Source organism: Mus caroli, chromosome 11 (genome assembly GCF_900094665.2).
Source record: "Mus caroli chromosome 11, CAROLI_EIJ_v1.1, whole genome shotgun sequence".
Lineage (NCBI taxonomy): Eukaryota > Metazoa > Chordata > Mammalia > Rodentia > Muridae > Mus > Mus caroli.
The window spans coordinates 89,042,126-89,056,485 of NC_034580.1; the positions used below are offsets into that span (position 1 = coordinate 89,042,126).

Genomic DNA, 14,360 nt, shown 5'->3' on the forward strand with positions numbered 1-14,360 from the left:
TCTTCTCATCTGGGTTACCAAGTTCAAGTCCATGGCTTCTTCTGTTCCTTGAACTCATCTAGCTCCCTAAAACCCTTTTTTCCATCTTCTGTCTTAGGCACACTCCTCTGAAATTCTTCTGAAACAATTGTTCCAGTTTCTCAAAGGTCTGGTTGGTATGATTTTCAGTAATCATTTCCCAGAACTGTATTGTCTTCATTTGGCCAAAATTTGGGGTTTAGTTTATTATTTAAAAAAAAAGAAAGAAAGAAAGAAAGAAAATATTGTCTTAGCTCTCCTTAAGCTCTGCTTAGGCTATGTCTCCCATTACAGCTTTATTCTATAACTCACTACCAACTTAATTGTCTCTTAATTTTAATAACATAGGTAAACACATCAAAACTTAGCACTTATGCCCCTACTATACCAAAGGCTTCATGATAACAGAAGCCATATCTGTTTCATTCACTTCCAACAAACCAGAAATAAAGACACTCTGTAGCACATAGAGGGTCTTCCAAATATTTGTTCAGTAAATTCCCAGTGTGTGAAGCTTAATATCTGAAATGCCAAAGACTGACAGTCAGCACTTTTAAATTCAGTTTATCTTGCTTCTGTAAGGTTTAGCAAGTGCATAGGAACCGTATAAGTTGGCTACAGGGGTCTGACACTGCCCATTACAGCATCTCTACAAATTCTGCTGGATCTAGACACATCAATAGGCAGGACAGCATGGACTTAGAATATCTTCTTCAGGATGCAAGTTCTGTGAAAGCAAATTTTAACTTTCAGTATCAGTATGTTCTGCTGATCTCTTGCTCTCTGGATCTACATTTGTTTTTGTTTGTTTGTTTCTTTCTTTCTCTATCCCCTCAAATATGTCTTCTCAGCATCAGTTTCCCAGCTTCCTCTCCTCCCAGTCTCCCCCTATCTCCCCTCAACCCAAGATCCACTCCTTGTCTGTTTCCTTCCAGAAAAGGGCAGGCCTCCCAGGCTTTGATATCAACCAAGCATGGCACATCAGGTTTTAATAAGACTAGAGGCATCCCCTCATATTGAGGCTGGAGGAAGCAACCCAGTAAAAGGAAAATGGCCCCCAAAGCAAACAAAAGAGTCAGTGGAAGCCCCTGCTCCCAATGTTAGAAGTCTCACAAGAACATCAAGCTACACAACCATAACATATGCAGAGGATCTAGGTCAGATCCATGCAGGTTTTCTAATTTCAGTTCAGTTTCTATGAGCCCCTATGAGCCCTAGTTAGTTGATTCTGTGGGCCAATTTCTAGTAATATCCTTGATATCTCTGACTCCCACAATCCATCCTCCCTGTCTTCTGCAGGATTCCCTAAGCTCTGCCTAAGGTTTGGCTGTGGGTCTTTGTGTTTGCTTCTGTCAGTTGCTAGACAAAGCCACTCTGATGAAAATTTTTTTGTTTTGCTAAGATATTCAGTATGTTTGTTTAGGAGTTGTCAAGCGATATTAACAGGTTAAACTGGATCCTTATTGTTTCAGTGGTTTGAACAGATGTTCATAGGTTTTGCTTTGATCTTGCCAAGGTTCATGACTTAAGCATTTGAAATCAGAGCATCTCTACATTTTCCACAGCCCACTGCACATGAAACCAAGGGACCATTGGGGGTTTGTAGTTCATGGGAAGAATGACAGTGTTGCCACGGGGGAAATATTTTGGCAAGATAAATGCATAGTTTTGATGCAGCAGTTAAGTTCCTCTGTTTGGTCTCTGTGAAAATTAATTTGCAAAGATATTCAGGTCTGTTGTGTGTTCTAGTTTATATGTAAATTAGAAGAGTATGTGAGAGATGCCAAGGATGATGGAATTCCAACATTTTCAGACTAGTTGACTATTAATTAATGAAAACGGTTCTCACTCAATTTCATTTCATTTACATTTTCCCCACACCAAGTTGTATTGGTCAAACTAGAAGACAACAGTAGCAGACGAGTCATTATCTTCTCTTTAGGAAAAAAGTTTAAATCTTGATTTATTGAAACAGCCATGGTGAATGAGAGTGGAAGAATTCAACAAGATTTCAACATTTGAAAAACAAGAACAAATCCTTCTACATTCTACAACTCTACCTGTTTCTGAAGGTGTCATGGGTGTCTATAAGCCCGAAGGATGATGCTATTGAGGATGACTAGAACCATTGGCATACCTGAGGACTCTGCATAAACCCAAACCTTGCATCCTGGCTCATGGGATTGACCTAGTTCTGCACCCCTAAAACCAGCCAGTTCACTCCTAAGCTTCATGGAGCATCCGTCCTGTTCTCCTGTTCTCCAAGCCTCCATCCTAAAGTATTTCCCTTGTGTTGCTTTTTAAGATCTCTCTCTTGCCCATCTGTCACTCAAGGTCCTTGTAATGGCTTCTACATTTTAATTCTTCAGTGTTCACGTTACCTCTAATAGCAATCATTGACTTCTCCTGCTATGGGGTGGGAGGCAAAATCTGAGCCAGTCTATCCAAGCCAAAAGCACATTAGCTAGAGCAATATAAACTTTATTTTTATTTTGTGTGTGTGTGTGTGTGTGTGTGTGTGTGTGTGTGAACATTAAAGTGCAGTGTCCACAGAAGCCAGAAGAGGGTACCATTTGATTAGTCTAAATCCAGAATTACAGACAATTGTGAACTTGGGTACTGAGATCTAAACACAAGTCCTCTGTAACAGCAGCGTGTGCTCTTATCCTCTGAGCCATCTCTCCAGCCTCTAGAGCAGCATTCTGCACCCATGTTTTCCATCACATCTTCCTGAGGCTCTAAAAAGAAAACCCAAAAGCACACCACATACCCTGACCTCAACATATTTGATTTCCTCCAAGACCATTCTGGCTGTGTTATCCCAAAGTTATTCAGTTGCTTTCAAATCCTGCCTTTATCTGACATAGTTAAATTTTGATGTAGTTTCAATTAGACCTTTGCCTTAGATATTTGCTTAAACTGCAAAATAGACATTGATGCTATTCCTGAATTATCAGAAGAGAAACAGAAGCACAAGTCTTGCAAGGGTCAGGGTGGTAATTAACTCTGAACTTCCCTGGACATGATCCCCTGAACCTGACAGGAGCCTTGTATAGAAATACTTTTGGGGAAGTGTAGCTTTCGTGGCTAAAGGAGTCTTCAGAGCTGATTCAGGTCTTTGCTCTATGCTCTCTAGCCTCTGCCTGGAAGTCTGATGTCAGGTGGGGTGCTTTACTCTCTACTCTGTGGCTTCTATGCCATGGATGTATAAAGGTAAAATGATCTCTTAGGTGGCTCCTAATCCCCACCCCCAAAAAAATATTATGGCTGATTTCAAAACTAGCCATGTAGTCATGAGTAAACTCAGTACCCTTTGAGGTATTGAGCCAATGTGGGACACAATAAGCAAAGGACATTGTTTCTCGGTTATTCTCTGATTCCTAAGCAGGTGGTTAGAATGAGAGACAGGGGCCTTGATGGTGAAGAGGGGACATAAAGCCTTGAAACTGTCATAAAGAACAGTACCCAGTAAAAGCAAAGGCAGATGTTCTCATAAAGTTTTTGCTGTTTGTGTTTTTTGTGGGGGGACTTTTTGGGTATGGAGTTTATTAGCAAGGCATGGCAGCATCTGCTCACCGATGGTGTCATACAAAGGCAGCCTTACAGACTGTTTATGGGGTTGGGATTATTTTTGTTAATGATTTTCATGGGAGTAGATGAAATGCAATGTGCACCAGCTGTAACTATGTTTATCATGCAGCTGCCTTACAAAGAAGAAAATACACACAGGCACACACACACACACACACACACACACACACACACACACTCACATACACACACACATCCTATAGATGTATGTCTTGATTATCAAAGACTTTATATACTGGAGTAACCACTGAAACCAGGAAGGTAAAATGAAACCATGGTGGGGAGTCCTAGAGAAGATAATACCTACATATCACCAAATCCTACTATTGTAGGTGAAATATCTATGAAATGGAAAAAGAGGCCTTTAATTGGGAATAGAAAAGGATAAAAAACACTAGGATGTTTGAAAAGTCATAGGGAATCATATTGTTTTATGTTTACTTAAAATTGTATGTAACACATATAAAGTGTGCATACACACACATCTATATTACACCTCTCTCTTTCTCTCTCTCTCTCTCTCTCTCTCTCTCTCTCTCTCTCTCTCTCTCTGTGTGTGTGTGTGTGTGTGTGTGTGTATGTGTGTGTGTGTGTATGTAGTTTCAATGACGTTGTAACATTTTGGAAATAATGCTTGCCCTCAAAGCCATGGACTATCTTGCAGAAACTGATCATTAGCCATGAGAAACCAACCCCCTTTCAAGTTGTTGATCAGGGGATTCCAAGAGACTCCCCAAAGCAATTTAAGTTATTGCTATTGTCCTTGGTAGCATCCCAGAAGTTGAAAGTAAGTCTCAAATTATGGAAGGCACCATGCACTTGGACACATGATCCAGAGAATTTGAGCTGGAGGAAATCCTGAAGCTCCTTCTCTGCAGATTCTCTCTCTCATCATACCAGAAGGTGCTATGCAAGCTGTCCAGGGAGAGAAGCAATTACTATCCCCTGCCCAAAAGTGATACCTATGAACTACTATTACCAGCAGGCAAGACATTTCCACAGGTGCAAAAGTGGTACTCATACCTTGGCAATAAACAACAGCTGTCTAATTGGACATGAGTCCCATGCAACAGGAGGGAAACCAGGCCTAGTAATGGAAAACTAGCTAATTCTCCATCCTAGTGAGATCATAGATACTAGCGAACAACCCACCATTGCCCTTTCACTAAACCATGGCAATTCCTGACTTCATTCTAAATACTTAGTCTTCTGCCCACAGAGAAGTATAGCTTTCATACCATCAAAAAAGCTTTGCTTCGCTGCAGATGTAGACTACTACAAAGAGCCACAGCTGGCACAGCTGCTCAAAGTGTAAAGAACAACTTACGGTGGTGTACCCACTCCAATATCTACAATCCCCACAGCCAAGGCTTGAGAAACACTGAGGATGACAGTACATTTTTAATGCAAGAACTTCATTAAATATTATAGTTTTTCTAGGACGTAATATCTTGTAAACACGTTAAGCAATTTTCAGTGATAACATACTTTATACAATAAGAAATGGGAGTAGCAAGGAAGGAGAAATCCACAAGTAAGTTTTCTTGATTCTCCTCTTGCTCTTCTTCCTCTTCATTTCCCTCCCTTTCTCCTTCTGGCTATTGCTGCCATATTGAAAAGTCCTCATGTTGAGGAAGCCAATTCAAACTTTGTAAAGGGAGCAGAGCCTCCAGAGGCTCCTTAGAATAGATAAAGCCAAATTAGATATGAATCTCATCACACATTGGTGTTGAAGTATCTGTCTGGGAATCTGCTCCTGCCCAGTGTTGACTAGAACTAATAATAAGGTCGTTGAATTTGGGGTTTGAATGGGACTAAACACTCCGTTGATCAAATTGTTCAGAGAGATACAACTATTTGGCTAGTGCTTCCCAGATTCCTCTCCAGCTTTGGATTTTAGCCACTGTGATCTGGGCAGGCACAATGGCTGCTGTAAGTTAACAGCTGTATTCAACTAGACTATCTGAGATGGTAAGTGCCTCTACGAGGATTGTGACATGATTGTAGTGTTCATCAATAAACACTCTCTGGCTCTACTCCTCTAAGGCAGAGCTGGATATCCTTCTTCTATAGTATCACAGCATCCCCCAATCCTTTTATTCTTTCCTTGATAGTCAACCTAAACTAAGGTAGAAGACAATGGTAGGAGCTTACTACATATACTATGGATAGATTAGTGGATGAATGGCCAAATAATCACAGGGAGCGAAGGAGGAGTCACATGGTTTCTATACTATTTTTTCTTAGTGAAAATACTGACATGCCAGTAAATGTTAACAGTAGAGTTTCTTTGTAAACATAAACTCTTAAGTGATAAGTCCTCCTATTACTTCTCTAACTGTTAAATACAAGGAACTAAGACCAGAAATCTTGTAAAAACTATACTAATAGGTGTTTTACAGTGACACTGAAAGTGAACGGACAGGTTTCCTTTGCATCTTTGCACACTGTATTTAATGTGATTTTTTTTCCTGTCTCTCAAATGATCACATTCTTTAGTTGCTGGAACATTAGGTTAATCACACAATGCTGAACCAAACAAAGATAGAATCACAGTGCCAAGCTCCTGTCTAGTTTTGACTGGGGGGAGGGGGGAGGTCATAAAAATAAACCATTCCCTCAGTTTGGTCTTGACAACCCATAGAAAAACACCATGTATATGTCAAATGACACTTTGATAACCTGCGTATACCTTCAAGACTGGATTCTGTTGATTCTCACATCATTCCTGCTCAGGAGGGGAATAGAGCATCCATTCTGGAGTTGTTAAATACTTGCTGTGCTTTGAGCATGTGGCAAAGAGAATATAACTTAAAAGATACTATTCGTACCAAAACATGAATCCCTAAAAAAGGAGGCTGCAGGATAATTGTGCATGAAGTGACAAAATCTGACCTTCAGGGACCATGACTATAATATTGGAGAAATCAACCAATGTGGAGGCCTGGGAAAATACCATGGTGACAAGTTGAGGTCTCCCTACCTTGTTGGAATGTCACATGGCACTCTTTATTTTACCACCTTGTAACTTAGATTGTCTTTTAACACACTGTTCCCCTGACCCTTCCACCCAGCCTAATTCGACAATTTCATTTTATTCCTAGTTCCTTCTTTCTGGGGATTGGTGAACTCAGCTTGGAATCTTTGCTCTGTGGGGAAGCGTCAGTCCCCTGTCAACATAGAGACCAGTCACATGATCTTCGACCCCTTTCTGACACCTCTTCGCATCAACACTGGGGGCAGGAAGGTAAGCTGCCATGTTGCTTCCATGATGATGGATGATGTTCATTGTCAAAGCTGGGCTTCTGGACCTTAGGCTCTGTGATATGGGACATACAGCAGTAATCACAGGCCTTGAAACTACTCTGGACAAATATGATTATGTCCAAATAATGTTATTCTTTTTCCATAAAGTTTGTAAATTTCCCTTCATAAAACATGTCTTACAACTCTAGGACTTGAAGAGATTAGAATTGGCACAAGACACCCTAAGATCAAGTTCTCTGCACAAAGGTGATTTATTTGTCCCACTGGGTCAAAGGGCAGGGAATAAGAGACAAAGACAGGAGATAGAGGGGAAGGGAGAAGGGAAAAGGAACAAGAAGGTAGGGTAGGGGTGGGAGAGAAAGGACTGCCTCTATATAAAGAAGAGGCAGACTTGGCCCATAGACAAATGGCAGTTTGGAAAGAAAAAAGGAAAAGACCATGCTAGGATAAGGTGTTTAATTTTGATTGGGCATGTTAATTAAGGTGGCCAAAAGGGGGACTTTTGATCACTGGACTTCAATACTTTGATAGCTGAACCTCGGTGGTCAGCCTCAGGTGGGAGAATGTAGCCAATTAAGGAACTAGACCTTGGTGAGTAACTTTAGGAATATAATCTAATGGTTTACCAAGGCAGAGGGAATAGGGGAGAAGGGAAAAGACGTCCAGAACCATGGTTGCCATGCCTGGGCCCATTAGAGTCCTTCAGGACCCCAGGAAGTTGCTTGAGATCTTATCCCTTGGTACCCCATGAAGGTCAGTTGAACACAGTGACCCACCTGCCTACCATGCTGGAAAATCCCTCATCTAAGACTCTTCACTTGGTCTTCATTTAACTGCACCAAAGCAGAAGGAATCCATTTTAACAAAAGTAAAATCAGACGTTTATCATCCTGGGAAGGAAAACAAACAACAATCCCCTTCGATGATTTATAAGAAAATCAATAATTAATCTTCCTAGGGGCATCTTTCTGGCTAAGAATCCTCCCTTCTGTCCGGAAATGCTGAGCTGTGCTTTGTGAGTCTTATACCAGAATCAGCCCTGCCCTCTCCTCCTGCCAGGAGCACCTCCTTAATTTGTGAAGGGCATAGTGCCTTTGGGGGCCACTCATTGCCAGACTTTGGTATCTTCTCTTGCTGACTTGTTTCTATTTCACAGCTTTTACTGTTGGCTAAGATATTAGAGTTGGGGGAAATGCAAACGCATAGAAAATTGTGTTTGAAAGTGATTTCCTTGTTGTGAATTCAAGAGAAATGAAAAGCCACTTGTGTGCAAAAAAATGCTAGGGCTGAAATTATAGACATTTGTTATTCCTGGCAGATCCTTCTCTAGAGTTGGACTGTTTGGGCTCTGCCACTCTTCCTCCTCTGAAGTCTTTTACCCATCTGCACCAATTCATTTGTATGTTATAGTTTTACCCTTGCTAATATATTCGAACATGTTTTCTACCATGTCACTTACTCACAAACACGCACGCGTGTACACACACACACACACACCAAACACTCATATACACATAATTTTTCTATATAGAAAAATCATTATTGCATGTGAGATTGAGACAATTTAGCTATGCAGTTTTTGGATGCTCTTTTAAAAATTATTTGGGAATCATTTTTTCATAGAAAGTTTCTATCTAGGTTACTTGGTTGCTCTGATTTTAAAGAAAAACAAAACCAGACTAGGTGCAGTGCACATCCCTTTACTTCCAGCATTCAGGAGGTAGAAGCAGACAGATCTCTGTGAGTTTGAGGCTAACCTTGTCTAAAGAGTGACTTCTAGGATAGCCAGGGCTTCACAGAGAACCCCTGTCTTGAAAAGCCAAAAATTAATTAACTAAAAGATTTAAAAGAAAATAAAAACAAAACCATTCTGGCAGTTTTATCTCACGAACTCTAAAGGAAACTTAATATAGCTGGGACACACACCATGCAGTGCACAAACTACTTATTTGATAGTTGCAAATGCTTATGTTTATTGGTCAATGTTTAGAACTGAAAGTTTCAGTTTAAATAGACATTGAATTATCTTCTTCTTGTTGGAGAGGATGACAGGGGCATAATTGCATCCTAGGCAAACAATAAAATAAATAAAACCACCCAGTGCAGAATGAGGCTTGGTGCCTAGGTTTCATAAATCACCTGGAAGGTAGCCAGCCTCGCAGGAGTGTTAACCTAAGGCCAGTGCTTGTGGGTGGACTGGAGGACAGTGATTGGGATCAGATACTGAGTTCTAATGCTGGTGAAGGAAATGGATATTTTCTGAAGAGTTGCAGAATGCTCAGTGTTTTCATGGTTCAGCTCTTTCTCCTTATGCCTTAGGTCTATTCAAATATTTTCTCAGTTTATATACTGTGATTGTTTTCCTAATTTGAGGGGGGACTGTTTTCCTCATTTCTTTCTCAGCACATTCACTGTTGGTATCAACAAAAGATGCTAATTTTTTGTATCCTGACTTTGCTGAATGGGTTTGTAAGAAATGTCTGATAGTCTTTGGGGTCTTTCATGTATAGGATCATGTCATATGTAAATAAAGATATTTTGACTGGTTCCTTTCCTACATATTTACTTCTCTTGCCATATTGCTCTAGCTAAGACTCCAAGTACAATACTGAAGGAGTAGACATATCTTTGGCTTCTCCTTGGTATAAAACAAAATGCTTTTAGTGTTTCCCCAGAGTCTAATGTTGACTATAGATCTGTTGAATATAATGTATAAGAAGGAAATATGAGGGGAGACATTAGGGAAGGAAGGAAAAATATGATGGTTTTTTTTTTTCCTCAAACGCAGTAGCTAGAAGTTGTACATGTATGGGGGAGATACTTGGGAAAAGAAAGGGACCAGTGGAATAAGACAAGCATGCTCAAGTGACAATGATTTGCATACATGAACACATACATGATAATGAAACCCATTATTTTTGTATGCTAATTAAAATACTAGTTTCAAAGGGTAGGAACGTGTTACAGAATATCTTCATAGGGTTCTTAGGTAAAGTATACATTGAGAGTAAAGTGGACAAATGGCGACTGGACATAGAATTAACTTTTGTTACTAGACTGACCTTTTGTGGGGTCATCATAAAAGAAAGCAGTGCCATGAAAAAAAGAGAGGACCATTTCCTTAAAAGGTTCTTGGAAAGAGGAGGTCTGTGGCTGGGAACCTGGCTCGCGTTAAAGGTCTCTCATACCTTAGGATACTGTTGTTGATCTGGTCCTTTCCTTTGTTTATTTTCTAGGAAGTGTTTTGATTTTTTTCCCTTTATCTTTTCAATTTCGGTACATTGTATCTGTTCCAAATCAATTTGAAAAGGCATCAGAGTTTGTGATTTTGGGGAACATTTGCTTTGACAATGAAAATATTTATATCTGGCATGATTTGTGTTGTCAGGGGTTTGATGAGCTCAGAGCTGGCTGGCAGTGCCCTTTACATTCATGTAAAGCAGAAAATAAAAATGTAGACTGTGACAGGAGATGAAGCACCTGAACTTGACAGACAATAGCTAAATCATATCTCAAGGTTGAGAAAGCTGGTGTTTAATGGTGTGTTTTGGAAGTAAGGATTCAACACACTGCTCTGACTTTAGAGTTTTGCCTTAAAGAAATGTCCAAATCAAAAGGTCTGAAAATCACCCTGTTAGATTGGATGTTCTGTAGGATTGGGGGAAGGTGCCATGCTTTGAAGCCAGAGATCAGTTGGATGTCAGTAGGTTAAATGCACCCTAGTAAGTATGTTTCTTGTCACATTTTTATCTGTGAACATTATTCTTTCTGGCATTTAAATGTGTCTTTTTGCACAAAACCATGAAGCAGCTCTGCCAAGGCCCCGACTTGTCTTTTTGTGTTTATTTTAACATTTCTGACCTGACACGGAGCTTGGATAGATGGGATAAGAGCTTTTATTAATATAGGCAAGAGCTGAAAGCAACCTCAAGATGAGAACAACCAGAAATAATAGCAATTAGATGAGAAAATTTAGAGAAATTTTACTTACGTGTGTTAATACATGTATGTACATGTTCATATTTATGCATGTACATACATGTATAGCCATGCATGCATGCCTGTGTTTTGTTCAGGCCAGAGGGCAATCTAAGGTAATATGTTCAGGGTGTTGCCTTTCTTGTTTTCTAAGACAGACTCTCTCACTGGTCAGGAGCTAGCCAAGTAGGTTAGGTGGCCAGCGTGCCTCAGAGATCCACCTGCATCTATCTCCCCTGCGTGGAGATTGCAAGCATGCATGGGCATGTGTGTGTGTTTGTGTGTGCGTGTGTGTGTGTGTGTGTGTATGTGTGTGTGTGTATGTGTATGTGTGTGTGCGCGTGTGTGTATGTGTGTGTAAATGTGTGTGTGTGTATGTGTGTGTAAATGTGTGTGTGTGTGTGTGTGTGTGTGTGTGTGTGTGTGTTGGGCAGTTCTGGGAACTGAATTCAGGTCCCTTTGTTTGTGCAGCAAGCATTTAACCTACTGAGATTTTACCCCAGTTCCTAAGAATATTTTTTATTATATAACAGTTTTTTCACCTTTTGAGGTGCTTATTCAGTGATATTTCTTAAGAAATAATTTTCTTCAGCCAGGGCTACACAGAGAAACCCTGCCTCAAAAAAAAAACAAATAATAATAACAACAACAATAATAATAATTTTCTTAAGCCAAAATAGCTCAGTTGGGAGAGACTTAAACTGAAGAAATATTTTTCTTTTCTTGAAAGGTAGTACTTTTCAGTCTGCCTCATCATACCTGATATATATGATTTTTAAATATGAAACCAAAGTAACTGCTGGTTGTCTATGGGTATGAAATACCAGGTCCCAGTGGCTAGTTTAAAGCCCAGGGTCACATAAATAGTTCCAACTTAATCCAAGCTCAGGGTCACACAAATGGCTCCAACTTAACTCTGTGGATCATAGGCAAAGAATAAAGACTTGGGATTGAGACAGAAGCCTGTAAGGAGGAAGGGACACTGAGGACAGCGAGGGACACTGACAAGGATGAGGGTGATCAGAATACATAATACATATATATGAAACTGACAAAGAAGAAAATGAATGGATGGTTTTTAATACAATCCCCTTAAACATGTTTTGACCTAATAGATTCATTCTAGATAAAGTTACTTAATCAACTCATGTTTTATCTTCATGACTGGAAGATTGTTCAAGACATCAAATCCACTTTGAAGCACATGTGCAGCCCCTGATAGAAGTGGAATCTCGAGATTAGAGATGGGTCATGGGACCAGCTGACCTTAGTGTTCGGCTGGAACCACTGCTTGCCCCACGGAAACCCCGTCTCCCACCCCACCCCTGCCTTGCCCAGTCCCAGGTCCCAACCCCACCTGCATTGAACAAACTCTGAGGAATGGAATGGCGCTTTAGCAGTTTTTGGCAGCCTATGCAACTTACCTTCTGGACATAGCAAGCTGACCCAAGTGCCTACATAGGGCCTTAACTTTTGACCATACTTGGTCACAGTCCCAACTCCTGACTGACATGCCATCACCCTCTCTGCTAAGGTCTATAAAACCTCCTTGCATTAGCCAGGACAGGCAACTTCCCTGGCCCTGGTCTTTGGTACCAGCAAAGCTGCCCAGGAATCTGGTCTGATCTGGCCTTTTGAGTCAGCAGAAATGAGATGTAACAAGCAAAGGAAAGAATTAGACCATCTTCATCTCATGACTCATTCCAGTCATCTCAAAGAAGCTGGTTTCAAGTGGAGGTTGTAAGGACAGTGTAAGGCCCCAGGTACCTACTCCCTGTTGTTCCCAACTTTCTTTTAACTGCTTAGACTTGTATGGGTTGATTCACCACAGACATGAAACATGCAAAAGGATATTTTCAAATCACCAGCAGTCCCAAAATGAAGAGGAGGGAGAGCTTATCAAAACCAGAGAGAGAGAGAGAGAGAGAGAGAGAGAGAGAGAGAGAGAGAGAGAGAGAGAGAGAGCTGATCTTGAGGGAAGCAAACAGCTTTGGCTCAGTAAAAGGGATTCTGCAAAAACATGTGGACCTGAGTACATATTCTCAGCACCTGTTTAAGAAAGCCAGGTGTGGTCCTTCTGGTCAGCCCCAGCACTGGGCCATTGTGGAACCGAACTCAGCAGACAGTCCCATGGTCCCCAGAGGACTCTCCACCCCACAGGTGCCCTAGCACGCCCAGGATCTTAGGATCAATGGTGAGTGGAACACAACATCTGTTCCAACAGAACTGGGGGTGTCTGGGGCCAGCGGGAGCATAGACACAGGAACCCCGCCCAACCAGTGGCTCAGGTTCCTTCTGGTCGGTGCTGGTCTACCTTGATTTTGAACTCAGTGGACAGCCCCATGGTCCCCAGAGGAGGTACCACTTCTAGGTTCTCTAACATGCCCAGGACCTTAGGATCCCAGGATCCCAGGAACTTGGTCACATAAGGATCTTAGGGTCTCAGAGGAAGTTTGACTGTCAAGAACTCTGACATACTCAGAATCTCAGCATCACAGGATCCCATAATCACAGGATCACAAAGAAATCTGGACTCAGAAGCTCTGACTCAACTGGGATTACAGGAAAGACAGGCTCCAGTCAGATATATTGAGGGCAAGGAGCATTTGAGATAATCAGGAGGCAGAAGGCAAGCATAACAACAGAAGCAACAGAAACCAAGGATACTTAGCATCATAAGAACCCACTCCCACCATAGCAAGTCCTGGATACACCATCACACCAGAAAAGGAAGATATGGATCCAAAGTCACTTCTCATGATGATGATGGAGAACTATAAGAAGGATGTAAATAACTCCCTTAAAGAAATACAGGAGAAGTCCCTTCCGGTCCACTACAGCACCGGGTCTCCTGGCCCGGGGAGTCTCCAGACACCCCCAAGGACCCACAAAGGATCCCCCTCGGGATCCTAAGACCTCTGGTGAGTGGAACACAGCGCCTGCTCCAAGCCAATCGCGAGGGACCTAAGACTGCATTGATTAAAGAAGCAGATAACCCAGCCTGATCAGGGGCACAAGTCCCTTCCAGTTCACTCCAGACCCGGGGTTCCTTGTGTGCTGAGTTTCTGGACACCCCCAAGGTCCTCACAGGACCCTCCACGGGAACTTAAGACCTCTGGTGAGTGGAACAAAACTTCTGTCAGGAGGTAGGTTCAAACACCAGATATCTGGGCACCTTCCCTGAAAGAGGAGAGCTTACCTGCAGAGAGTACTCTGATCACTGAAACTAAGGATAGAGCTAGTCTCCCAGGTCTGCTGATAGAGGCTAACATAATCACCTGAGGAACAAGCTCTAACCAGAGACAACTATAACAACTAGCTCCAGAGAACACCAGATGGCGAAAGGCAAACGTAAGAATCCTACTTAACAGAAATCAAGACCACTCACCACCATCAGAATGCAGCACTCCCACCCCACCTAGTCCTGGGCACCCCACCACAACTGAAAAGCTAGACCCGGATTTAAAAGCATATCTCATGATGATGGTAGAGGACATCAAGAAGGA

The 14,360-nt window shown here is 41.6% G+C and overlaps 1 protein-coding gene across 4 annotated transcripts in view; it reads left to right on the top strand.

The window, feature by feature from the left end:
* The window catches only part of Ca10 (carbonic anhydrase 10), a 501,450-nt gene that overhangs the window by 204,893 nt on the left and 282,197 nt on the right, over positions 1-14,360 (top strand). For all 4 annotated transcript variants that reach the window (XM_029484238.1, XM_021177199.2, XM_029484237.1 and 1 more), the window contains one exon: positions 6,714-6,856. In XM_029484238.1, coding sequence (XP_029340098.1) covers positions 6,714-6,856 — 143 coding nt within the window. The remainder of the gene's footprint in view (positions 1-6,713; positions 6,857-14,360) is intronic.